The 25,982-nt window shown below is 45.0% G+C and overlaps 1 protein-coding gene across 11 annotated transcripts in view; it reads right to left on the reverse strand.

Moving 5' to 3' along the window:
- COL6A3 (collagen type VI alpha 3 chain) overlaps positions 1–25,982 on the reverse strand; it is a 53,722-nt gene that overhangs the window by 24,166 nt on the left and 3,574 nt on the right. For 4 of the 11 annotated variants that reach the window (XM_042822196.1, XM_042822195.1, XM_042822194.1 and 1 more), the window contains exons 2-11: positions 23,442–23,586; positions 22,348–22,965; positions 17,801–18,403; positions 13,159–13,761; positions 10,060–10,659; positions 7,919–8,485; positions 4,294–4,914; positions 2,654–3,253; positions 1,317–1,919; positions 324–926 (exon numbers count right to left, since the gene is read on the reverse strand). In XM_042822196.1, the coding sequence (XP_042678130.1) occupies positions 324–926; positions 1,317–1,919; positions 2,654–3,253; positions 4,294–4,914; positions 7,919–8,485; positions 10,060–10,659; positions 13,159–13,761; positions 17,801–18,403; positions 22,348–22,965; positions 23,442–23,529 (5,506 nt within the window). In that variant the 5' untranslated portion in view covers positions 23,530–23,586. The remainder of the gene's footprint in view (positions 1–323; positions 927–1,316; positions 1,920–2,653; positions 3,254–4,293; positions 4,915–7,918; positions 8,486–10,059; positions 10,660–13,158; positions 13,762–17,800; positions 18,404–22,347; positions 22,966–23,441; positions 23,587–25,982) is intronic. The other 7 variants (XM_042822202.1, XM_042822198.1, XM_042822203.1 and 4 more) reach the window with 5 other exon arrangements.

Raw genomic sequence — 25,982 nt, forward strand, 5'->3', positions numbered from 1 at the left:
GGTCAAACAGGCTCAGGCAGGCAGGAGCCTCTCTGATATAGCAGCAGAGGGTCAGTAGTTCGGGGCTGGCCCGTTTCTGAGGTGAAGCCGTCTCCACCAAGCAATGTCTCCTGTCTCCTATGCCACAGCCTGTCCTATCTTTAATTCTTCCACAATTGCAGTCCTGATGTGACATTGCACAAGTCATTCATGTGCTGAACCTCCTGTACAAAGGGCTGATCCAAGCTCATGCCTGGATTCAGCTGTAGGCAAGCTGGAGGAGTCCATCAAAATGGACTCCAACTGGGAATAACCTGAGCATTTTATGGAAGGATGGTGCTTACCTCTCGTCACGTCTGTCGTTCCTGGGCACAGTTTCTCCTCCATAGCAGCTGCCAGTGTAACCAAGACCTGCTCATTCAGTTCAGACAACTCCTGAGCTGTTGACACTCTGAAGCTCGTGGCACTCTCGCTGGCCAACTTGCTGACTTCTTCCAAATCGATGTTCCTTACACCAACTGCAAACACCTTGACACCTTTCTGTGCGACTTCCATGGAGGCACTCTGCCCATCATCTGAAGATTTCCCCCCTGTGATGATGAAGGCGATCTGAGGTACCCTCTGGTCAATTCGGCTGCCAGCCTCCTTTACAAAGTGTTTTGCCTGAAGGTGCTTGATGGCTGCACCAGTGTTTGCCACTCGGCCACCTTTGTAGATCACTTTGTTGATGGCATCTAAAATCTGAGGTTTGGTGGAGTAATCCTTGAGGAAAAACTCATCAGTGACATCAGAGTTGTACTGTGCCAGTCCTACCTGGATGGAGTCACCATCCTCATAGATGGCATCCACTATAGAATACACGAACTGGAGAACTTCCTGGAAGTTATCTCTTCCCAGGTTGATGGAGCCATCCAACAAAAACACAATGTCAGCCTGCTTTTTGCCTCCTGAAAAAGAAATTACAAAAGAAATCAAAATGGCTAATCATTGTTTGTGACATTTGTAATACTTATGGTGCTTAGTGCTATGTCAGATAGCACTGCATGTCTCTCTCCTTTCAAACTTGTATGCTTTGTTGGTCTTTGGAGTGACTTTACTTGCATACATGACAAAACCTTTTACACAATGTTTTTATTACACCTCATGTTTTCATGATAGATTCATCTCTTCAAACTCTACGCTTTCCTGTGCTCCACAAAATCTTCTTCAAAGCGTTCTTTAAAGCAACGTAACTTAATTGTTGGGGATGAAAAAGAGTTATGGAGCCATTTACACATTGTACAAACTCTCTCTGTGTTATACTCAGAAAAGCCTGCAGGATGCATTAGCAATCTTACCAGGTCCTGGATATCCGGGGCTTTCTGTTGTGGGTACTGGAAGCTCTTCAAGAATGTTCTGCACCTTTCTTTCTAAAGTGGGCAGTCCTGTGAAGTCCTGTACTACAAGCACACGGCCAGGGTCATTGGTAATGACCTGCAGCTGGTTCCTGTCTACATTCCTGGCTCCTACACCCAGAGGTTGAATACTCGTTGAAGAGATCACATTAGCAGGCCTGTTGACATCATCCTGGGACTGATCTCCAAGGATGACAACTAGATGCTGAGGCACTCCATCTTCTATCCTGCTCCCTGCAGACTTGATGAAGTAGTTCTTCACCACGTAGTCCAGGGCTTTGCCAGCGTTCACGGGGTACCCTCCTCTAAGCCGTAAGCGGCGGATGGCTTGCAGTACGGCGTTTTTCGATTTGTGGGTTTTCAAGAAGAACTCAGGGAAGACGTTATTGCTGAACTGAACCACTCCAATCCGCACTTTGTTTGGCCCAACATCAAGCTGCTGAACGATTCTGCTGATGAAATCCCGAATGTGAGCGAGCCCATCAGACCTAACGCTGTCGGAGCTATCAATGAGGAAGACTACATCCTTTTCCTCACCAGAAACATCTGCCAGGAAGCAAAGAGAGGAGAAATTATTTTGCTTAGACTTTTCTGCAGGATTTCTGTGCTGTATTTTCTCAGGTAATGTAAGACTGCATGGTATATTTTACCCAAATTTAGGCATGGTGCTTTGTGGAGCTCATCCACAAGGGCTTATTTGCAAGTGCATGTGTGCATAAGTGACTTGCCTAATATTCTAAGCATATATTACTCAGACCCTTATCATCAGAGGGTGGTGATGCATTGGAACAGGTTGCCCAAGGAGGCTGTGGATGCCCCATCCCTGCAGGCATTCAAGGCCAGGCTGGATGTGGCTCTGGGCAGCCTGGGCTGCTGGTTGGCGACCTGCACATAGCAGGGGGTTGGAACTGGATGATCATGTGGTCCTTTTCAACCCAGGCCATTCTATGATTCTATGATTATCCATTTCATTCTTCGACAGTATTGTCTGGATTTGGCAATATTTCTAGCTCTGTTTTGCCACAGATTTATGTCTTTCTCTTAGTTAGCCAGTAAATGGGAACATGCGATCTAGCACCTTGCAGTCTTTGACTTGAAAATAAGAATAAGCTATACATTTAGGTAGAAAAATTTCTGCATGTTTAGAAGTGGTCTCCAAAAGTAGTATGTGTGCTGCCCCCATTTATAACTAAGAAAAGAAGGGATTAAAAATCATTTACCCAGTTGTGTAATATTTACTTGCATAGCAACAGAGGCAGCTGGTAATGACAGGGTCTTACCTGGAATTGTTGTTACATCTCCCAGGAGTTGTCTGATTTGGTCTGCACTCAGGGTTTCAATAGGAGCCAGCAGCTTCTGTTCAAGGCTAGGCAGTTCCTGGAAGCTGGAGACTTGGAACACATAATCAGGGCTAAGGGAAATCTGCACCATCTCCTCAGTATCCATGTTCTTTGCGATGACCAGAGGTGCCACTCCTACTTGTTTGACTTGCACCGATGGGAATTCTAAGTCATCATCAGACTTGCGGGAGGAGAGGATGACCAAAAACTGAGGGACACCCTCTTCTATGCGGCTCCCCGAGGGACGGGTGAAGATGGTTTTTGCCACAAATTCAAGGGCTTCCCCCACGTTCACCTGCTGGCCACCCCTCGGCCGCAGCCGCCTCACTGCACCTTGCACCTCGTCCTTGGTGGAATGAGCATTGAGTAGGAACTCCACATGGGGATGCTCACTGAACTGGACCACTGAAACCCGGGTGGTGTCAAAGCCCACATCCAGGTTGTTCACTATCCTCTCAATGAGGTCACGGATGAGGTAGAACTCCTGGGCAGCGTAGCGGGAGCCATCGACCAGGAACACAACATCCCTTTTCACACCCGCTGTGGAAAAGAAGGAAGGAGTCAAAGGATGTTATCAAGCATTGCCTATGGAGAGCAGCTAATGTCATTATCTACGTCACTGGCCCATGCTTTGGGAAGAGGCTCATTTCTTTCCTTACGATTTCTCCTGGGAGCCCCAGAGACTGGGTCAGTCTACTAGGCACATCCCGAGGCAGTGCAAGAACAGCAGTTTCCAGAGAAAAGGAAGCGAGAGAGAGCAAGGGAATCTTGGAACATTAATTCCCAGTGGGATCTACACACAAGGAAACGTAGCACGGTGATGCTTCTTACTCAGGGCAGGCTGCCGCACGAGCCATTCCTCTTTCCTTGTCTTTCTCCTCTAAGATAGATTTTTATCCCATGATTCTCTCAGTAATTCAGGTCAGAGCCTGAATTATCATTGAATATTACATTGACAAGTGGGGCTTGGGGAAAGCAGTCTGACTTTGAAGGGAAGGAACAGATAGAGTAGAATGGTGGATTTTGAAGGGACTGATTTGGGTTGGGTATCCTTCATTCCCTCAGGATGGGTGAGTGCTGGTTGGATTTCATTCAAAGTGAGACCAGAAATGGAAGTTCTGATTCTTTTCCATTTTCCTTTCCCCCTGTGAATGAGCGTAGCAAATGTTAGACACATCAGAAGAAGGTCTTACATTTAGCAGAAAAGTGATGTTGGTATGTAGTTGTGTGAAGGAATCCCTGTAACATTTAAACGATGCCATTTCCTTTTTGAGAGGAATAGTACGGACTGAAATAACAGTTCATTGAATTAAAATAAGATTAAAGTCCTGGCATCCGCTTTGTGTGTCTTCCATGTTGGTGTAACATGGATCACTTTGTAGGACTGTAATTAAGGGTGGGTCAGCTTAATGTCACAGGTCCTACTAACCCTAAGTACATCAGAAAATACATTGACAGTGAGACCAAGGTGGATGTAGAGCCGTGACCATCTCTGCTTTTCTGTTTGTGTTGCAACCATGATGTTTCTAAACATCATATTTTGCCGCTGGCTCTTGGTGCAGACACAAACTTCTTCTCACCTGGGCTGGGTGATGTAAAAACCAGATCAGGGGCAAGTGACTCTATTTCTTTCTTGGTCAGTCGGATGACTCTGTTGGACACGGCCTGTTGCACTGAATCCAGCTGGCTGAAGTCAGGTACGGAGATAGCAAAATCCGGGAGGAAGGAAATCGTCTGAAGCTCTGTGAGGTCGGCATTTCCAATCCCGATGCCAAAGGGCACTGTGCCACTCGTCTTGAGGACCACCGAGGGCCTCCTCACATCATCCTGGGATCGGTCAGCAGTGAGCAGGATCAGGAACTGCGGGACGCCCTCAGCTATCCTGCTGCCACTCGACACGGTGAACACGTTCTTGATGAGATAGTCGAGGGCTGCTCCGGTGTTCAGAGGAGATCCTCCCATAATTGTCAGTGCCTGGATGGCACTGACTAAATCAGCTTTGTCTTCGTAGGCATCCAGCAAGAACTCAGGTTGTATGACGTTGCTGTACTGCACAATGGCCACACGGACCTTGTCACGGCCAATATCAAGGCTTTCGACAACTCTTTCCACAAAGGTCTTCAGCAGGGGGAAACCTCTTCTGACACCATCCGAGCCATCGATTAGAAACACCACATCTTTCTTCTCACCTCTCTCAACTACTGTTTGAGACAAGTAAGGGAAGGGAGAATAAGTGAGATTCTCTTTTGAAGTGATCTCTGAATACACTGAACCAAAGGAGTACAGAAGTGTAAGGAGGTTTCAGAATCTGTTTTTCAGTTACTTTGCAATCGGGTGCAATCCCTGGTGAGGAGGCAGATGGGTGGAAGTTGGTGGAAACCACAGTGCAACGTCTGCAGTGCCTTATCCACCAAGCCATAGAATCATAGACACATAGGAAATAGGGTGCCAAGGGCCTCCAGGTGTCATCCTCTACCTGAGGGATTTTGGCTGACAGATAAATCTGCTGTTCAGAAGGAAATGTCTTTCTATGATTACTGCAGAGGGGGTGCTCGCAAGGAGCCAGCAGAGAGGGAGACGACAGCTTTTCTCAGGCATTGCTGACCTTAGAGAAAGATGATCCTGCACATGCCCAGACAAAATACGAACCTGCCGAAAAGCACATCCAACTGGAAATGCTGAGCTGCTTTTCTGAAATACAAGGCACTGTGTTTGGTTTTTGTTTTTTGTTTCTTTTAAGTTTGAACTTTCCTCGAGGGCAAAGAATAATAATGGTGAGCTAACACTCAGTGATTATTTATATAACTCAGAGATCAGGAAGACCGTTGTTGAGTTCTGCTGTTGGCTAATGGAATTGCAAAATTTTGGCTCAGCCAAGCAGAAAACATCACTGCATCTCAAACACCAAGCAGAAGAATGGCATCCCTGTTGTTTTTTCATGGCAATGGTCATTGGGACAACAGGAGCACGAACTGTTCCCCTGAAGGAAATATTTTATGTTTATGAATGCTCAAAATATAAAATGTTACCAAGGGTAACTGAAATCTTAATACAGACTTCAGGAAAGTTTTATTACGTAGGAGGAATGTCAGAAATTTGGTAGATTAATACATAGGGCTGGAATATTAAAATAGCTTGTTGAGCAAGGCAAGTAGGAAGAGGGAGCAGACACTGCCTGGCATATCCTAGTTTCATGTAGTTCCTCTGAAGCTCAGGAACAGAGGAAAAGAGGTCTAACAAAAGTCTCTAGGTAGAAAAAAAACTATGCATACACTGATGAGGTGGGTCAAGAATACTAGGAAAAGGAGGTGGGTGCAGCTCTTGGGGAGCAGCTAGTGGAATTGGTTGCAGTACCTTGTTGCCAAAGGAATTTTAAACCCTCAGTCTGCAGAATGCAAGCTTCTTAACAGCATTAAAGACATCTAGCTATCCCTCTGAAAAACAACATAAATCAAGAGCTCTTCATGGGGCATGAGAGTATTGACATAAAAGAGCAGGTGGGATCAGATTACTAAGAAGTAATTTTCCAAACCAGCACAGAGAGAATGAGAATGGCCAGAAGCACAAACTGAGATCTAGCAAGAAGCATCTGCAGTAGCAGAGATCTGATTTGTAAATAACTTGCAATAAAAGGAAGACCAAAAATAGCCTGGTCATCCACAAAGTGAAGGCTCTAGGCAGACAATGCCAACATGGGCAAAATATTTAATGCCTTTTAAATTCCACCTCCCATTAAAAGTACAGGTAATTCCAGCAACAACAGGATATGGTTTCTGTCTCATGTAAGAGAAGATCAACTTAAGAATATTTGAATGTCCTTGCTTGTACTCTATTTTTCAAATAAATTGAGCCTAATGAACTAATCCTAGGAAACTGAGGTTACACAGCTAGAGACGTAATGACTGAGAAAAGACATAGAATTGTTTGAGTTGAATGGAACCTTTAAAGACCATTTAGTCCAACTCTGCTGCAATGAACAAGGACACCTACAGCTCCATAGAGCCCCATCCAGCCTGACCTTGAGTGTCTGCAGGGATGGGACACCACCTCTTTGGGCAACCTGTGCCAGTGCTTCACCACCCTTATATACATGGCAAGCTTAAAGTGAATGAAAGGTGGTCAAACAAAACACAAGAAAGAGCTGACACCTGTATTCCTTCTGAGTTGAAAGAGATGTACATGGATGAAACCATAAGGAGAAAGGCAGAGTATTGACACTTATGTCAAACATCTAGCAATGAGGATATTCAGTCAATTGCATTGATTGATTAGAGAGGCCAGAGGAATTTTCTGTACTAGAAGATTTTCAGAAGAGGTTAGAAAAGTGTCAGCCAGTTCTGGACAAGCAGATCCTCTTGGGAAAATGGATATGTAGCAGATGGCACCCTGAGATCTCTTCCAGCCCTATTTCTTTCGTATGTTTCTATGATTCTAAGTCCATCTGCCCAGAACTTTCATGAAGAGATGATGTGGAAGTCATTACAGTTTTCCTTGTCTCCACCTGCTGTTGGAAGACAGGTTAACTTTCAAACTAAGGTTGCCTTTGGGAAATCACACAGTTGCATAATTTCCAGTACTGCCGTTTCAAATTCTGATAGAAGCTGTGATTCTTTTTTGTGATATGTTCTTTAATTCATCCCTTTTCAGCAGGTGAGCTTTTAGTAGTAACTGTGTGAAGATCATCCGATTTATTGGTGCCTAGTTACAAAACGTAAAGACTGCTGTTATGCCCTTTAAGTAATAGAGAAAGAATAAATAAGGAGGTTTGAGTTGTGGGATGTCACTGACTCTACAGTGCTTCTTAAACCCTATCACTCCTCCAGAAAGTGGTGAATAGAAAGAGGAATTGAGACGAGCCTTAATTTGCTCCTCCAAGTCCTTGCCCAGCACTGTATGTCAACTTATTTAACTAGGGCAATGGATCTGTTACTTCATGCTTATACCATTGTTTAGGCATCAGTAACAGCATCTATTGCAGCTCTTGCAGCTGAACAAAAGGCTTTTTCCTTTAATGGAATGACTCGTCTTTAAAATTCAATTTGAACCTTAGTGTTTGCTGGATCAGGGTCTGACCAGAGTACAATAGCAGTTTCTACATAATCATTTTAAACATCACCAGGCACAAATGCCCCAGTTACTGAAGAGAAGGGGCCAAAGGGTAATTCTCAGCCCTTTGGAAACCACAGAAACCATGGGGCCTTGTACCTGTTGGCTGAAACTGGATAGTTTTCAGTAGGTTCACTATGTTTGCCTGGAGCTCTGAAATCCGAGGAAGCGATTCGACATTCAGAATGAACTGTGGGGCGTAAGCTATCCTTTCCAGCTCTGATAAATCAGCATTTTTGGCTTTGATAGCAAAGGTCACAACTCCAGCTTCCTTCAGAGCTCCCGATGGTCGCTCCACCTCATCGTTTGATTTCCCAGCGGCGAGGAGGACCAAGAACTGTGGAATGCCTTCTTCAATCCTGCTTCCAGCTTCCTTCACAAACAGTCTCCTCACGGCTTCATCGAGCGCAACTCCGATATTCAGCTGCTTCCCAGTTTTTAACCTCATCCTTTTCACTTTCAGAAGCATGTCTTGCTTAGATGGGAGTTCAGCAAAGTCAAATTCAACTTGGATGTTGTCACTGAACTGAGCAACTGCTACTCGCGTGGCGTCGGGACCCACGTTCAGGTCAGAAATGACTTTGTGTATAAAGTCCCGGACAGCAGGAAAGCTACCCAAGAGGTTGGCTGAACCATCAATCAGGAATAAAATGTCTTTCTTGCTTTCTAGAATAAATTCACAAATGAAAAGAGGGAAATGAAAGATATGAAGGCATGTTTCTTCTTAAATTTCACCCTAGAAACTTCTCTCTAAATCAGGTGGATTTCAATATGCAAAACGAGTGATTCTCATTTACCGAAATATTCAGAGATTACAGGATTAAATGCGTTTTTCTGATAAGGAAAGGAAAGTAAGGACACCTCTCTTAAGACTCAGTAAATTCAGGCACCAGGATCTCACATCATGTTGTATCATATCATATCAGTCACATCATAAATTGGCCATTTCAGAATAGAACAGTGACATCTATTCTAGCAACCTGCTAACAATAGAGGCATGAAGTACAACAGAAGTGGAAAGGGATTTTTTTTGTATTTAAAGGCTCGGAAGGTGATGAATATATGTTAGTTTATACACACAGATATAGCATATTTTCCATGTTCTCTTACAGTATTTGTCTCAATTTGCATCACAAGGCAGTCATACCCTGAGGTGAGTAATGATTTTGGGAGGGGGAAATTTTGTTACCCATTATCAATGGTCCTTTTAGTTTCATCAAGCATCCAAGGCAAAATCAAGCACCTCATATTTGTGCATCTTGACATCTGCTATGTTGGCCTCCTTTCCAGCCTAAACAACTCTGGATATTCTTGTGTCTTTGCATGCGTATAGCCATGGCCTGAAGCAGTGATTGAGCACCTGGCGGAAGGCAGGGCCAACCCTGGAGAGCTCAGATGCATGTAATGTATCTGAGTGATTGGAAGTGATGGAGCCAGGATCCACCCCAGACCTCATTTAAGGGTTGGCAGTGGAGGTTGAGGGTATGTCGTTGGAGATCCCTGCCTACTTGAGACCTTCTGAAGGTAAGCAGCTTTCTTTCTTTGTTTCTGCATCCACAGCTGCTGCACTTGAGCTTATCCTCACTTGCTGTATCCTAAGACTCTGCTACCCTGCTGTCATTGCTGTCTTTTCCATGATGTTATAGAGTTACAGCATAGTAAGGGCATTACTGAGCAAATAGTTTATAAAAGATTAAGCCTACCAACAATTTTAAGCTTAATGTTAGAGCCTAATTTTGAATATCTGAAGGCAAATTCAGTCTCTGTGACAGTCTCATAATACCACTTCTACAGAGTGCTTGTAGAGAACGATTTAGCTATGTGTACATGGCTAGACCTTTGCTCCTACATTGGCGTACAATAGCTCATTGGTGCTATATCTATCTTCACGTAACAGTCCCTATGGCCAAATTACAAGCTCCCATTGCCTGAGGTAGTACAAGCAATGAACTTGCAGGTTGTGATGTTATTAGGGAGGTGAAAAGAGAACACCTGAACTAGTGGGCATAGACTTGCTCTGTTCACCCTTCAGTCCTTACCTCCTTCAAACCTTGCTGTCTTTAAATTGCAACCTCAAAATGAAGAGCTGACTGTATCAAAGCATGTATTTAAGGTTAGGCACAGTCTTCAACGCTTTGCCTGAGGGCCTTGGACAAGTGTGAAGGTGTACATTGGGAACAAACAGTCAAGACAAACAAGATTAATTTAATGCAGTCAAGATGAAGGAAGGTAGATATTACCTGTTGGGGCGAGTGGAACCTCCTCCACACCTCCACTAACATATGTTGTTATAGGCTTATTTAACTCCTGAGGTAATGCTGTCAGATCACTGAAATCATCCATAAAATATACCATTCTTGGATTAAACGCAATCTGTTCAAGCTCTGCCTTATCCGCATTCCTAACTCCAACAGCAAAAGTCAGCACTCCGGCCCGAGCTAAGTCATTGGAAACTTGCAGGAAGGGATCGGCAGACCTCCCTGCCGTCACCAGGACTAGGACCTGCGGCACTTGTTCATTTATTCTGCTCCCACCAGCTTCAGTGAAGTGATTCGAAAGCACAAAGTTCAGTGCAGAGCCAGTGTTCAGCACTGACCCACCCTTGGGCCTCAGCTGCCCCAAACGTTGAATTATGTCTGATTTGGTTTGGTATGAGTATAGGGAGAACTCGGTTTTAGGAGTGTCGCTAAATTGCACTAAGCCAACTCGGATTTTGTCGGGTCCGACATCAAGGTAGTTAACTAAAGTCGCAACAAAGTCCCGCACAAAGGGGAAGTTGGCATTTCCGACGTTGAGTGATCCATCCAAAAGAAAGATGATATCCCTTTTGGTTACTTGAACTGCGGTAGAGCACAGAAAATAACATGAGACATCGTGGAAAACACAATGGATATTTTCATGTGTGCATACAGCATGCATACAGCATACACATGTACACACATGTGAACCTTGTTAGGAGGGAGGAGGGCGTGGGGGAGAGAAAGAGAAGAGAGGGAGTATGATCACGAGACAAATAACAAGGACTTTGGACATCACTGAATTTGGCAAAGGAGCTTTCTGACTCGTATGGAAAAGCCTTTAAGAATCAGATTTATCAATAGGGCTCAGCCTCTGTAAAGGCAGATGATTTCAGTGGCTGCTGATGCCAGAGCTGCGTGTTCTGGGCCGTACTTAAGCTGGTAAAAGGTAGCTCTCTTGGCTTTAATTGAGCAACACTGATTTACACTCACAGACTTTGCTTATCTGGAAGACAGCGTGGATTTTCTCAGGGCTTACCACTTGAGGGAATGCTGCCATTTGCTGGCGCACAAAGCGTCTGTTGACACTCAGCTCTGCTCTACCACCATGGCTAAGCAATCCCCATCCCATAGTATGCAGTGCCCTGCACACTGTGCCCTGCAGTGCCTGCTCTGGCCACACTACCCTCACACTGCGCTGGGCTGTCGTGCAGAGAAGGGTTCTGCTTGCATGGGAAAACTCTTCTGCCAAGTAACTAATTTGGTTGTTATTTTGAGTGGGTATTAAAAATAGCTTTTACTATTGGCTTTAGAACTTGGTCTGGATGAGGCGGTAGCGAATGCCCAAGACGCGTGCTTTCCAACGTCTGCATTCGATGCTGAAAATTGCATTTTACAGATTTGCACATAGCAAGCAGTAAAAGGGGTGAAAGTCTCTGTTTGGGCTTTAACTGGCCGATTCTCAGCTCCTTCTGTAAGATTAAGTTGACCCCAAGTTGTCTTCCTGTGATTGAGCCCAGAGTCGCAGATCTGCAGTGTCACCCTTAAGATGCTGCAGGTTCTCCCTCTGTGCTTTTTGCTCTTAATACATCATCTCCAGATGGGAGAAGAGGGGCTTTTCTTCCCAGCACAGTTTCATGCAAGGCCCAGGGTGAGAGGATATCTTTAGCTACTCTGGTTGAAATCTAACAGACTGCCCAATGTCAAATTCAGTTATGTTATTAACGATGGTCTGTTTACAGAGTGGGAGATGTTTATTTGCCTATTGCGGATGTGTGTAGCTGTGAGTTCAGAACAATAAAAGGAGCAGAAAAGAAAACAAAAGCTGCATGGATAAATTGCAAAGAACAAGAAGGTGGAGGAACATTTTTAATTTGCACTGGAAAAATAAGAATGTCGGGTTTGGTACACAGCCATGCAAAACTGTATTAGCAGCAAACATGCTCTGAGAAAAGCTTATTAAATGATGAGTTCCGTGATATTCATCTTAATTAAGGACAAGTATCAGCTAACTGATTTTAAAATGTCTACTCTTCATATAGATCAATCATAGGCTTCAATTTTTTTTTTAAAGGACACTCAAAAAATCTGTGGTTTATAATTTTAAATTACTTAAAAAGCAACTGCATGGATGGTTCAAGACCCACTTAAGCCAACAGGAATCTCACTATTGGCCTTATTGGAAGCTGGACAAAGTCTTGTTTTACTAATGTCCGTATGCCATGGGACAGAATTGCAAGGCTCAGATGTGACCTAGCACAACAAGAATTCAACCTCAAGCATCTCTACTGGGGACAAACCCTGAGAAATTTGGTATAAAATCTCTATACAGATTAAAAACCTCCTGAAGTACCAGGAAACTGACTTGGAAGACGTGACTCTACCTTCTGGATTTCTTCCAAAAGTCTACTGATGTCGGTGGAAATAGCAAGTAAAAAGAATACGTTGGTTTCACAGGGCTTTGGATCATCTTCTAAACAGATTAAATTAAAGTCAACACTGCAGATTAAATTGAAGTCAACACTGCAGCAGTCTCATGTGCCTCTTAAGGCATGGGCTGAATAAATGTTGGTAAGAAAACTATAAATATATTATGGAAGCAGCTGTTTCTGGCCAACCGCATCAGGCTAGCGTTCTCTGAACATCTCCATGAGCAAATGTTCTTGTTTTATTTACACTAAGAGAAAAAATCAAGCTTTCTTGACTATGTATCCAATACTTGATGATTTTTCAAGCTGGGGAAGAGATGATGATATTCAAGGTGTCCTATCCATTGGTTACACACATCCTAAGGGAAAGCAAAAACCTCCAGTGTATGATCTGAGTACCTAACTAGTAATGTTCCTCTGTTGCATCCAGGCTTTGAAGGCTGGTGACTGACATGGTCTGGGATAAAGTCCCCAGGAAGGAATGGCAAAGTTATCATGACAAGCATGCTACCATGTTTATCTGCCTGTTCATGCACATTCTGCAAATCAAAGAGACCATATTTAGCTATGCCAAAATGTTCTTCATGCTTTTTCATGTTACCTCTGCGCGTAACAAAAGACAAGCTGATAAACTTATAAAAATCTCTCTAATTAGAACAAGATAATCAATTACCTGATGGTGTTTCGTGGATAATCATTCCTCCAGAGAGCGTCCGGATGGGTGACAGCACCTCAGGAAGAATGGCTTGCATGAACTGAAGGCGGAAGTCATTTGGATTGAACACAAAATCTCTCTCATGAGCAATTTCTTGGAGTTCTGCCATGTCAGCATTTCTCGACCCAACGGCGAGGATCACTATCCGGTTCCTTTTCATCTCTGCTGCAGCTTGCTCAACGGCATCCATGGACTTACCACCAGTGATGAGTACCAGCATGGGCAGCACCCCTTCCTCCATCCTACACCCGGCAGCACTGGTGAAGAAGTTGTTCCTCACAAAGTCCAGTGCTGAGCCAGTGTTGAGGGCTGTGCCGCCCATGAGCTTCATTTTCTTCACGTTAGCCATCACGTCCTTTCTGTTCTGATGGGTGTTAAAATAGAACTCTGGCCTCACAGTGTCTGCATACTGAGCCACCGCGACTTGGATCAGGTCAGGTCCAACCTCCAGCCTTTGGACGATTTTGGCAACGAAATCACGAATTGAGTTAAAGGGGCCAGTCCCCAGAGCTGTTGAGCCATCTATCAGGAAGACTATATCCTTCTTGTTCACTTCAATAACTGCAAGTAATGATACACACACATGAATATGACATCAGTGAAGGTCTTCCACTACGCTATCTGCATAGATTCTATGTCAACAGCCCAGCAAGATTTAGGACTTACTATTTGTTTGTGGGACTGTTACTTTTTGTACCTTTCTAAGGATCTTTCTTAGTTAAAAAAAAAACAACAACAGAATTATTACTTGGGTTCTAGGAGGGGGGTAGCAAGAAATCTGCTTAAGTGTTTCCCATTTCGAAAACATTGAAGAGTTTGCTAGACTTCAGTTGTTTATAAAAATACTAAAATGTTTATGCAAAACAAGAGAAGTGCAAAAATTCAGGAGAAATCTTAGCAGTTAGCTGGAGGCAAAATAATCTGGTGATGCTCCTCAGTCTGCAGTGGAGCTATCTGAATAAAACCTGAGAGTGGTTTGGTCTCAAAAGGACTGGATTCACAAGAGCAGTGACACAAGTAAAGAATAATCTCTGCTTACTCAACATACCTGGACTTTGGGTCTTCGTGTCCTACATCTTATTCCTTATCTAACAAAAACAAGCTATGGTTTTTCTTGGCACAGCCAGTCCAGTCATGGAAGAGCTGAATTCTATTCTGCTTGCCATTTGTTTAGCAAAATAGGTATCTTAGGTTGTAATCTCTGAAACTGTATTATGGATGATGGCATAGGATGAAGGGCACTTTTAGCTTTCCAGTTCTCTGGCTTAGTTTGGAAGAAGATAGTTGGGGGGGGAAACAAACAAAAAACCATCACCAGAAAACTTGTTGTGCAGCTCTGGAACCAAAACATCATCATATTTAATATATCAAACGCACATGATGCAGCAATAAATTTTAACAAGACCGACACTCGTTATGACAAAAGCATTATATGGGATCATTATGGGAGATAACACCATCTTTCTAACAACCCACTTTTATCCATCATCTCCCAGGCTCAGTGCACAGCCCCAGGGAAGCTGAGGCCATTAGGACTTCGCACTACTCAGGGTAAGTGGTAGCAAACAGTACACTGTGCCCAGATGGAAAAGGGCAATCCTTCATCCCATCAGGGCTCCTCTGCATGGAGGCTATTTACTTTGGATATGAACAAAGAACAAAGCATTGGCCGCAATCCTCTTTGGCCAGACACCAGCTGGCTGCAGAAAACAGTGCTCACAAAGGCCATTTTTTGCCTGGGGAGGCTGGTCTCCATTGGGTTTCTGATGATGGACAAGTACTGTAGGACTGGGCTACCCCGAGGAGTGATTTACAGCTGGAGACAGCTTCTGCAATGTGCCTGTCCTGAGGGACTTGCCTCTGTTGGCAAGCACGAGCCTTGCAAATGCCCCTCACACCCAGAGACCAGATGGAAATTGTTTGAAGAAGGACTGATCATCAAAATTTGAAGCATAGAACAGCCTGGTGTGGTCGTTTCAGATTAAAAAAAAAAAAAAGTGATGAAACTCCGTGTGAAGTGAATGAGAGCTCCCACCCCAAGCTACAACTTGAACTGCCAGTGCCACGGGCTAGCAGTGTGTTGACCACCCAGACTGTCCAAACAGAGCTACTCCACAGGAACAAGGATTTGTTTGAGCATTCTCCTTCCCAGAGCCAGGATACATCCAGTATTTATCTCCTTAGACAGGCTTTTTCCTCATCAATTACTCCAAGGAGAAGAGGGCTGAGCACAGGAAACTTTCCAAGTGGAGAACAGCGCCTGAAATCCCTGTTTTGTGTCATCCAGAAAAGATGAATACAGTGCTTTCTTAGCTTTTCAACAGCAGATACCCAAAAATGGAGACCCTGAGAACTTTTGACTTTATATAGAAGTTTGTGGAAAACATCAAAGGGGCTTTTCAAAGACAAGAGAAGCCACAAAGGAACAGCTCCCTCCTCTATTAATTCTTCTCAGTTCTCTCAAATCCTGCAGTACGTTTCCTTAGAGAAGAGGAATGCAAGATCTGACCCCAAACCCAGCAGGAAAAAAGACCCCATGGTGTTAATTCCAATGGAAACAAAGCAAAAAAAATGTAGGGAAAGCTCTCATGGGTTCTTATGTAGCACCCAGTGAAACCAATGGCAAGACTGCCAGGAATTTCAAATGAGTTGGGATCAAAGCACTACCTTGGAATTTCAAGATTATTGCAGTCCCCTAGGAATGTCTGAAGACGTCCCCATCAAACCTGACCCTGCAGAGATTCCTTCTCAGTGCCATCTTTGGTGAAATGCTTCATTTTCTGCTGTATAGCTAAGAGAAAGTGGAGAGAGGCAGAAAGGCCTGGGAGACTCATTCATCCCTAGAGGACTAGCGTGCAGGCCCAGAGCTAAAGTGAAGCAAGATAAATTGTGTATTTGAACAGGAATGCTTGGCATCTCTAGTGGGCTTGGTATCCCATTCCGGATGCATTGAGCATCCCAAACCACTGCTTTACACTGCAGACATCCAAGGCATCAATGTGAATCGAGCAACTTCATCCAAACGGATGCTAGGGAAAGGAAATTCCCCAAAGTTCCTTGGAAAACAGAACCTTCTCTATTTAGCTGATGCAGCTATATATATGTGATTGCACTGGCTGTTGCAGTACCTTCTGCAAGCGAACCAAGAGGTGAAAGTGGAAATATTCCAAGTGCAGAAGAAATCAGATGTGCCCACATAACTAATCCGAGTATTCTCCAATTACCAAATTGAAAACTTAAATTTCTAAAGCTCAAGGCTTTGGAAATTATTTTGAACTAAAGATTCCTGTCCCAGCAAACCACCCAGTTGCTGGGGTCTGAACAGCGTTAGGATCAGTGGGGCAGAAGAGGGGGTTTCCGTTGACACACTTGGGTGCTGGCACGTGCATTTTAGTTAAACTTGCCCATTTCAATTTATTTAGGTAAATATGACACTTGTGGAGTGCCACAAGGACAGGTTATCTTTGTTCCTTCCAGATATAACGGAGGCAAGGTCATAAAATGATCTTTTAGGCAAATTCCTCCCTTTGGTTTGAGCTGTGAGATAGCAAACATGTTCAGACATGGATTAGAGAAGACATCTGGGATGCAGCTTTATAGGTTAACATCCATCATGAGTTGAATGGTATGCACAGAACTCCAGACTGGAACACAAATCCCAGAAGTGTTGTTTGCATTAAGCATTCTGGTGATTATGTGCAGGAACTCTAGCCTCGCCTTTCCCAGGGGCCTCTGAAACATGATGTGTTGGATCTTTCGTAAGGCTCACTACCACTACATTTAGCTGAGCTGTAAAATCACAGTGTGAGAAACTCTTAATCACATACGTGCTCCACAAATCCAGCACGTAAATCCCAGATACTTGTTATTCTACTGCCCCCAGGATCATGCTAGATCAGAAATAATGGTCATAAAGGCTTAGAGAGACAAAGCGACCTCAGTGGAATATGGACTTTTTGTTCTTCCATGGCTTGGTGGAATGCTGCAAACTCAGATTAGAGACTGAAGGGGAAACGTGCGATAGGCAAAGTGGGGATTTCACTTCAGAAGAACTAAGGGTTGTTTTTCTTTTAAGGCCAGTGACACAAAATCCTCCATAGAGGCTTCAGTGCACATTTTTACCCTTCTCCCAAGGCTGCTGCATAGTGTCAATGAAGTAGGTGATTCAAGTGCTGGAGGCAGGGATCCATCTTACATCCCTATTACCTTTCCCATCCTTCCGATGCCACTTTTTACTGACATATAATGTAAGCTTATGTGACATAAATGTTCTCAGAGCCAAACACGCTCCAGTATTTACTTCCAGGAGTGCTGAGATACAATGATAAAGATTATATGAGCCTTTTTATACCCTTAGATATCACATTAAGGATTATACAAGCCTTTTTATACAGTATTCTTTAAAACCCCATGCCATGCCTTTTAAAGACACAGGTTTTCAAAAGATAACCCACTGAGCAAACGAGTTTCTGCACATTAGCTGCACATTTTCTCCAAAATCAGATCAGAGAGACGCATTTGCAAAAAACTAAAAGGTAAAAATCGTTTTTAAAGCGTGCAAAATTCATCAAAATGCAACAGTCCAGAAAGGCATACATACCTTCAGTCACAATGGTTGGGGCCTCTAACAAAATGAGTCTTTGGGCCACTCCAACAATGTTGGGCAGTAATAATTCTCGAAGAGCAGCAAGGTTACGGATATCCAGGGCAGTAAATGCGAAGCTTCCATCAGTAGCAATCTGCTGCAGCTCTGCACTGTCAGCATTCAGGACCCCAATGCTAAACGAAAATATACTAGCTTGCTTCACCGCTAACAAGCCCTCTCGGATATCATCGCTAGACTCTCCACCACTTATCAGCACTAAGATCTGAGGCACCGCTTCCTCTATCCTGCTGCCTCCTGCCTGGGTGAAGAGGTTCTCCACCACATACTCCAGTGCTGCACCAGTGTTAGCTTCCTTGCCACCGCGGAAACTGAGTGCCTTGACGGCATCCAGAACGTCCGCTTTTGTGGAGTAGCTGTTCAAAGCGAACTCGGTTCTGGGTTGATCACTATACTGCACCACCCCAATGTGTATCTGCTGAGCTCCAACTCTGAGGCTTTCAATCAAATTTACAAGGAAATCGCGTATGGCTTGAAAATTGACACTTCCGATGTTGTTTGATCCGTCAATAAGGAAAATAAGGTCAGCAGACTCTTGAGCTTGAAAAAAAGAAATGCAAAAGGTGAAAGCATTAAAATGAGTGATCACATGCAGTCGTACAGTGTTCTGACATGTTTCTTGGAAAACCAGTAAGAAACAAGAAAATGAGAAAACAAAACACGTGTTCAATGAGGAGGTGACGTTTGCCTCTTAGTTCTGCATTCTGATTGAATACGAGTTCCAGCCCCAGCATCTGCTCCAGGGTTGAGCACAGCCTGAGCTCGTGGCTGCTGTCCCTTGGGCATCTGTGCTTCTGACACGTGAGGAGAAAACTCAGCAAAACACTATTGTTGAAAATCTAGATCCGCTCCACCCATACCCCGTCCTGTCAAAACATTTGAACTGACAGAGTCAAAACAAACGGTGGATTTTGGTGGCAATTCACACTGCAGATGCTGGGGGACAACAGTAACATTCACAGGGGCTTTTCCTCACTGTAGTCATTTTCTTTCTTTCTTTCTTTTTTTTTAAGAAAAAGCCATTATTTACCTGTTACATGGAAGGTTTCAGACTCTCTTTTGCAATTCTGCTCTTTTGCTTTTTAAAAACGGTGGCTGAATATATTGTCTTCTCTCAGCATGTGTAAATGCTATTTGAAACAGCTGAAAGAAACAACTGGAAACGTTTTGGTTGCTGTTCTTGCTCTGCAATTCTTTTACCAGCTGTCCAGCATATGCACAGTGATATTTGTCCATCAAACTGACCCGTACAATTATCGACACATGCCACACAAATGCTGTCTTGCGTTAATTGCTTTGCACAGATGCATTGATTATCAGTAGATATGTCTGATCTGTGTTTTTTTCATATGGACACTTCATATTCAATCAAGGAATGCAGAATCAGGTTAAAACGGTGATGAAATCAGTCATGACACAATTATCCAACTCTATTCGTTGTGACTATACCCAGATGATCACAAGCATCTGCTGAGAATATACACACACCAAACAACACTTTTATATGGCATTAGCATGGTTGTTGAGGGGGGAGGCACTGTTTTTCTGTGAGACTTACCGAAGCAGACCCAAAATGGCCTGTTGTCTGCTCTTCTTTTGCTCAAGTCACTTTACCATCCACATCACCAAGAGCTGTATGCACTCGATAGGCAGGGGAAGAAGGCCCCAAAGCATGCTCAAGTGATTCCATGATACCAATCTCCAATCTCGTCAACAAATCAAACTTCAGATCATTTGCAAATGATTGACAAGCCATGTTTGGAAATCCGGCTCTTGGTTTTTGAAAGCTGAAGGTGAGCCTGGCAGCAAAACTGGCCCATAGTTTAGCAGAGCCAGGAATAAACCTGCAGTCATTGCAATGAGCATCATCCATCATTTTTTGGCAACCGTGTAGCTGCTTTTCTAGTAAATGTTCTCATGCTCCACAACGCCACAGAGACTCAACTGTGCGATCCCAGCAGCAAAGGGAAAGGCTCCCCAAGGAGTCAGCATTTCCCTAGGCCAACTCAGTGGCCAACACCAGCTTGGAGAACACCAGCACAGCTCAGAATCGCAAAGGGCTCTGGAATTCTTTTCCACTGCTGAGTCAAGAGCTGTGAGAGTGCTTAGGGTTGGCTTTGTGCTTAGGATGCTCACGCTCCCCTTTTATAGCACAAAGGGAAGAGAAATCTCAAAGCACAGAGTGAGGAATGGCATTTCAGACACCAGTGGGCATCATCACATCATCACAGGTTGCTCCCGCAAAAGAGAAAACAGTTTTTACAAAACAGGTGTGTTGGATAATTTGTCATCACCGTAAAAACTCTCGTACTTCAGTGCACATTTATGGAACAAGACGGTGCTGGAGGACAAATGAACGCATGCTTGTTACACAACTAAGCAAGAAGGATCAGATGAGACAGACAGTTCAGGTTTAATGAATACACCAGGGCAAACTCAGGGCTGACTTTCATACTTACGCCAGTCAGCTCTGGGGACTGCCACAGACCAACAGCTCTGGTACTCTATATTGGAAATACTATGGGACAGCTTGGTTTTCTTTCACGTTATTTCTTCACATTCAGGTTCATTTCAAGAGTAACATCCATGGCATTTCTAACATATCAATGCTACATGGAGTCAGCAGCTGAAAGAATGATTTCCTCAGCTCTTAGGCAAACTATTAATCGCACCAGGCTTTGCACACCACATACTGTCGTGCAATGTAACATCTTTTTACATATTTAACCATAGTCCACAGACAGCTCATGCAGAGTGTGCTGGGACAAAACTGCAACAGTAGGATCAGCTTAAATTTTGTGACGCAGGAGGGGATGGGAAGGCTTACAAAGAATACCTCTCAGTAGAAATGAACTTGGAAGTGCTTCCCAATGTACACAAATTTGCCTTTATAGCTTTTAAAGAAACATCTGAGACTCGGGACATCTGTTACCTGCTGGCATGTCCCAGAGGAGGACAGCCAGCCAACAAGGACAAATTCCCCTATTGGTTTCAGCAGGGAAGCATGGTGGCCCTTCACAGTGATGATGCTGAACAGCCTCTGCAGCGCTGTCAGCACATCGTATATGGCATTCCTTTAGCACATGTATCAGCATGTTTTCCTTAGAAATGGTCAAAGTTCTTTCTTGGGGAGCTCCTTTCCTTCCCTGTGGCTTTCACGTGACCTGGATATTTGCCCTGTCAAGCACATTGCACAAAAAAAACCAACAACACATGTGAACACAGCCTTTTGGTGTCGCTTGGTGTCATGCAGTGATGGAGAGCACCCAGTGGGGTGGCGTGAGGGTTAATCAGACAAGACAACACAAAGGATTAATGTTACACCTCATCACACTGCCATTGCCTTACATCACCCCACAAGCTATTGACCTTCAGATGGAGTCTCAGGAATAAAAAGAAAGGTTTGATCTCTTGGACTTCTGTTTTTAAACACAACAAAGCAGCTCAGAAGGCCCTTTACTCACTGCCATTTCATAAACAAGAGGAGGGATAGAGGAAGGCTCTCTTATCTTTTCCAGGCAAATTCAGTCCCCAGCTTGTGGGCAGTGCGGATTCCTTGAAGCCAGTGCAGAATGCAGAGAAGTTAAAGAAGGGTCTGGTGCCCCAGCAGGTGGGATATCTTGGATAGAAGGCAACTGAGTGGCGTGGCAAAAAGGGACTGTGAAACTGCACGCTTTCTCCAAGCAGAGGAGAAGTGAGGTCTGTGGACTGGCTGAGATGGAGCTCTCACCCAACCTACTCTCAGCAAGCACTGTTTTTGCTGTCTTCGGCTGAAACAGGAAAAATAATGGGGCTTTCTAAAGTCATCCTGCACTGTCTGTGGGAATACGGTCTCCCAAGGCCCCTCCGTAGTCGCAGGGCTGTGTGAAAGCTACATCTTCCAAACCTAAAGGGCCCATGAGGTCTTGGGGAGGGGGACCGAATCCCTGGCACGTCAACTCTGCGCTGCTCCAGGCTATAATGGCATCTCAGTTGTGATGCCTGCATCCCAGCATGTCCCTGGGGTCCCCTGCACAGACCTCGTTTTCCACTGCCCCGCCAGCTGCAAGGGGACGTCCCATCCCCTGTCCCTGCAGCCAGCAGGGACCTGTGCAGCCTACAGAGGTCTTTGGTTTGACACCATCAAAGCTGATGTGTTTCTCTCCTATTTCCCTACCTAGGGAGTGTAAGGAATGAAGTGATTTAAGAGCTCTGCAGAAGCCCTAAGCTCGCATATCTGTGCCATGAGTGCAGAAGGATGTCTCCAAGGGGCCACTGCCCATGCCAGGGCTCCTGCACTGCCTCCTGCAGCAGGAATTTCAGCTCTGTTTGCAAACCGTGGAGTACAAGTACAAGCACAGGGCCATACGCTTCAAACCTTTGTTTTTAAACCTCTGACCATCCATCTTAGTCCGCCCTTACAAAGGCTTCACACAGTGCAGCAGTCGCCATGCTGACGGGAGCCACCAGCATGGCCAGGACAGAGTGCAGCAGTCGGCCATTACCTGTGATGTCTTTAACCAGTCCTTTGGCTCCAGCCTTTTCTGGAGTCATGGAGGTACGGACACTTGCCACTAAATCTCCAACTATGCCATGGAGAGCGGTAAAATTCTCTAGGTTGAAAAGGTGGGTATCGAAGGGTCGGCTCGCTATCTCCTTTAACTCCCCTTCCACCGCATCCTGCACGCCGACCGCAATCATGTTTACATGGGCCGATTTAAGGACAGATGATGGCAGAGCCACATCATCCTGGGATCGTCCGTCCGTTAACACTATAATAACCTGGGGAACGCCTTCACTCGCTCTGCTTCCAGCAGCTTTAGTGAGATGGTTCTCGATTAGGTACTCTAATCCTTTTCCAGTCTTGCTGCCTCCCCCCATGTAAGGCATATTCGCGATATGGGAGAGCACATCTTGGTTAGAGGGGTACGTATTTAACTGGAACTCTGTGTGTGGGTTTCCGCTGAACTGGACCAGTGCAAAACGGAAATCATTTCCTCCCACATCTAAAGCCTTTACAACATCATACAGAAACTCTCGAACGAGTTGGAAGTGCTCCTTCCCAATGTTCCAAGAGGAATCCACTAGAAATATTATATCAGCCACGGCAACGTTTCTGACAGCTTTAAAAAAACAGATGGGGGTTTAGGATTTTCTAGCAGTCAGCGCAAGCATTCCTCCTCAACCCAGTGCCATGGGCTCCACTCCAAAGGGTGCCGGCACCTCCTAAAAACCCAGCAGCTCCCTGCGGGTCGGTGGCAGCGCTCATCTCACATCTCCCCTCCGCTTCCCACGCTCATATGCATGCAAGGAGTCCAGGCGAGCCCTGCCCTGGAGGAAACCCACTTGGGGTCACGCTGGGGCAAAACCCCACATCCCGCACCCCGGCCACACAGAGCATCCTGGAGCTGGCCCGCCAGCTAGCGACATGCTGGGGAAGGTCCAGGCTCTGAGGTCAGCCCAACGGGAGTGGAGGAGCAGGAGGTAAACCACAGTGTACCATCGACATGCACATTAAAAACCAAACGGTGCAAACATCTCGGAGCGAGCGAGCAGCGTGCTCGTGGAGGACTGTGGTCAATAATGGGTCTTGTCTTACCTGCTTGCTGCTGGGCACCAACTGAGCAAAAGCCTGAGAGCAGGAGGCCAAGTATTGCCGCGAGGGGCAAATGTCGGTGCTTCCTCATTCTTTTGTTTCAGTTTTCCTTTTTATTCTCCTTGTTTCAAAGCACCTGGTGTGAAACCTAAGGGAGAGGGAGAACGGGGTTAAAAGCCTGGTCATTATTAAGTACCTAATTGTTAATGAGTGCTGATAGCCATCCCACCTCCTACAAGATGTCAGTTCAGGAGGTTCATAGAATCATAGAATCTTGGAATGACCTGGGTTGAAAAGGACCACATGATCATCCAGATTCAACCCTCCTGCTATGTGCAGGGTCTCCAACCAGCAGCCCAGGCTGCCCAGAGCCACATCCAGCCTGGCCTTGAATGCCTGCAGGGATGGGGCATCCACAGCCTCCTTGGGCAACATGTTCCTCTGTGTCACCATCCTCTGTGTGAGTGTGATCAGTCATACAGTCTGATTTGTAGGTGGTCCTGTAAGGAGTTCAGGAGTTAGATTTGATCATTCTTATGGATCCCTTCCAACTTGGGATATTGTGTGATTCCACACATGTGCCTGGACTGAAACAGATGAGATGGGATAGAAAAGTCAAACTGTGTGGTTTTATGATCTTTTGGTGATGTTTTGGTAGGAGAAAATGATTTTAATGCTGGTCAGGCTCTTTTTTGTAGAAGAACAGTCATTCCCATCATTGATGTCCAGTCATCACTGTAGGGCATAGATGGCTTTCTTTTCGCCTGTACTGCCCAGATAATGCTGAGTATATTGGCAAACGGTCAGCCTATATTTCTTCTCTGATCATTCAACAACCAAAATATCTGGCCACCCTCTCCTTGCCCACAGGGCATTAGTCAAAACATCTGGGCAAAGCACACTTTCCTGCTGTTGCTGCTCCTTATTTGAATTTTTGCAGAAGGCAGATCCTCCTGAACGCCCCTCTTTGCCTCGTTTCACCTTTTCAGCTCTCCCAAAAACTACAAATGGAAACTTAATTATCCCGGGCCCAAGCGAGCCACATGTTCTGGCTATACAGCAAAAAGCCCTTGGACTCCCTCAAGCTCGCAGCCCCGGCGGTGGAATAGCCTGCGCTGGCTGACCACATTTTGGAAAGGCACCAAGATTAATATTTTATGTGCCGGAGCCAAAACATAATTTATGGACGTTTCTTATCTTTGATCCACCTGGCAAACCTTCTGAAACAATGCCTCCTTCAGGAAAGCTGTGTATCCGTTGTCATAGTGATGGCCAATTTATTATTTAATCCACACATCCAAGCCTACAGAGCAGAAACCGGCTCTGTAGGCTTGGATGTGAAGAAACTCTTGCTTCACTGAGAAAATATCCTCCCAAAAGGGAGCACGGTGATGTCATGCTTCTCATTCCCCAAAAGGAGCTCAATTATTCAAATGAGCCAAAAGTGATTCAAATACACCAAGCTGTTAACCGGGTCATCTCTGAGGAGGAAGAAGATCAGTTTTCTCATGGAGCTTCCAGCTCCATCAGTCCAAGCAACTAGGAGAGTCTGAGAGTTAAACGGCCTGCCTTTCAGAGAAGGCATGAATGGCAAACCTGGCACAGCCAGGAGCACAACCAAAAGCCCTTGTAGTACAAGGCAGGCCCTGACTCTCCTCCTACTGTTGTGTATGACAATAATAACACCAGATGGAGAGCTGTTTAATAGGCACCCAGAGCCAGCAGCTAGCATGCAGGATTACTTAAGACAGGACGAGGCTTCCCTGTTATTGGCAACTCTTCAATTAATAGAGGCAACAGCTGCAGCTGGGGTATCTCTATCATTTATAGCCTAAAAAAATTCCTTGTTATCTGGCCACCATCCATCTCCCCAGCTACTGGAGCCTAAGCCAAAGCTCCCAGTGCCTCTAGTGACAGAAAACCTGCTCTGATGGACGCTGCCCCTCATTCACACCTCAATCCTTTCTCCCCAGGAATGAGAAAGCTGGGCAGCACCCAAAGGACACTGTGAGATAACCTTGCTGGAGCAACTGTGCTGGAGCAACACTCAGTCTCGGGTTTGTTTGATTTGATTCAGCCAGCTTAGAATTAGGATATATTTTGCAAGCAGTAATAAGCTGGCTGTTCTTTTTAATTTCCTTCTGTTCTGTTTTAATCCTTGGAGGGTCCCGGATCTATTTCCAGCTCCCTCTGTGATCACTGTATTTTTGGTTTCATGTCAGCAGAGAGCCCTGTTGGTTAACACAGCTGCATTAATCCCTCTAGCATCACACTTTCCCAAAGCCATCTTAACATCCTGGTTAGCTAAAAGGAGAGAGGCAGAGAAGTGTTTGGGGCTGATTGACCACTCAGGGAGAGGAGGAGCCTTTAAGCACTAGTGTTCCCTATCAGGGTTCCTCCTTATCCCACAATAGCCACAATGCAAGGGGAGGTGCTGGGTGAGGAGGTGGCTATGGATGAGAAGCAAAGGCACTGCTCAGGTTTTATCTGATAGAGCAAACAGTAAGTCTCTTGCTAGGTGGGAGAGGTGAGTGATGTGGTTTT

This window comes from Centrocercus urophasianus, unplaced genomic scaffold (genome assembly GCF_019232065.1).
Source record: "Centrocercus urophasianus isolate 14NV4802_14NV808 unplaced genomic scaffold, USGS_Curo_1.0 seq_20, whole genome shotgun sequence".
Lineage (NCBI taxonomy): Eukaryota > Metazoa > Chordata > Aves > Galliformes > Phasianidae > Centrocercus > Centrocercus urophasianus.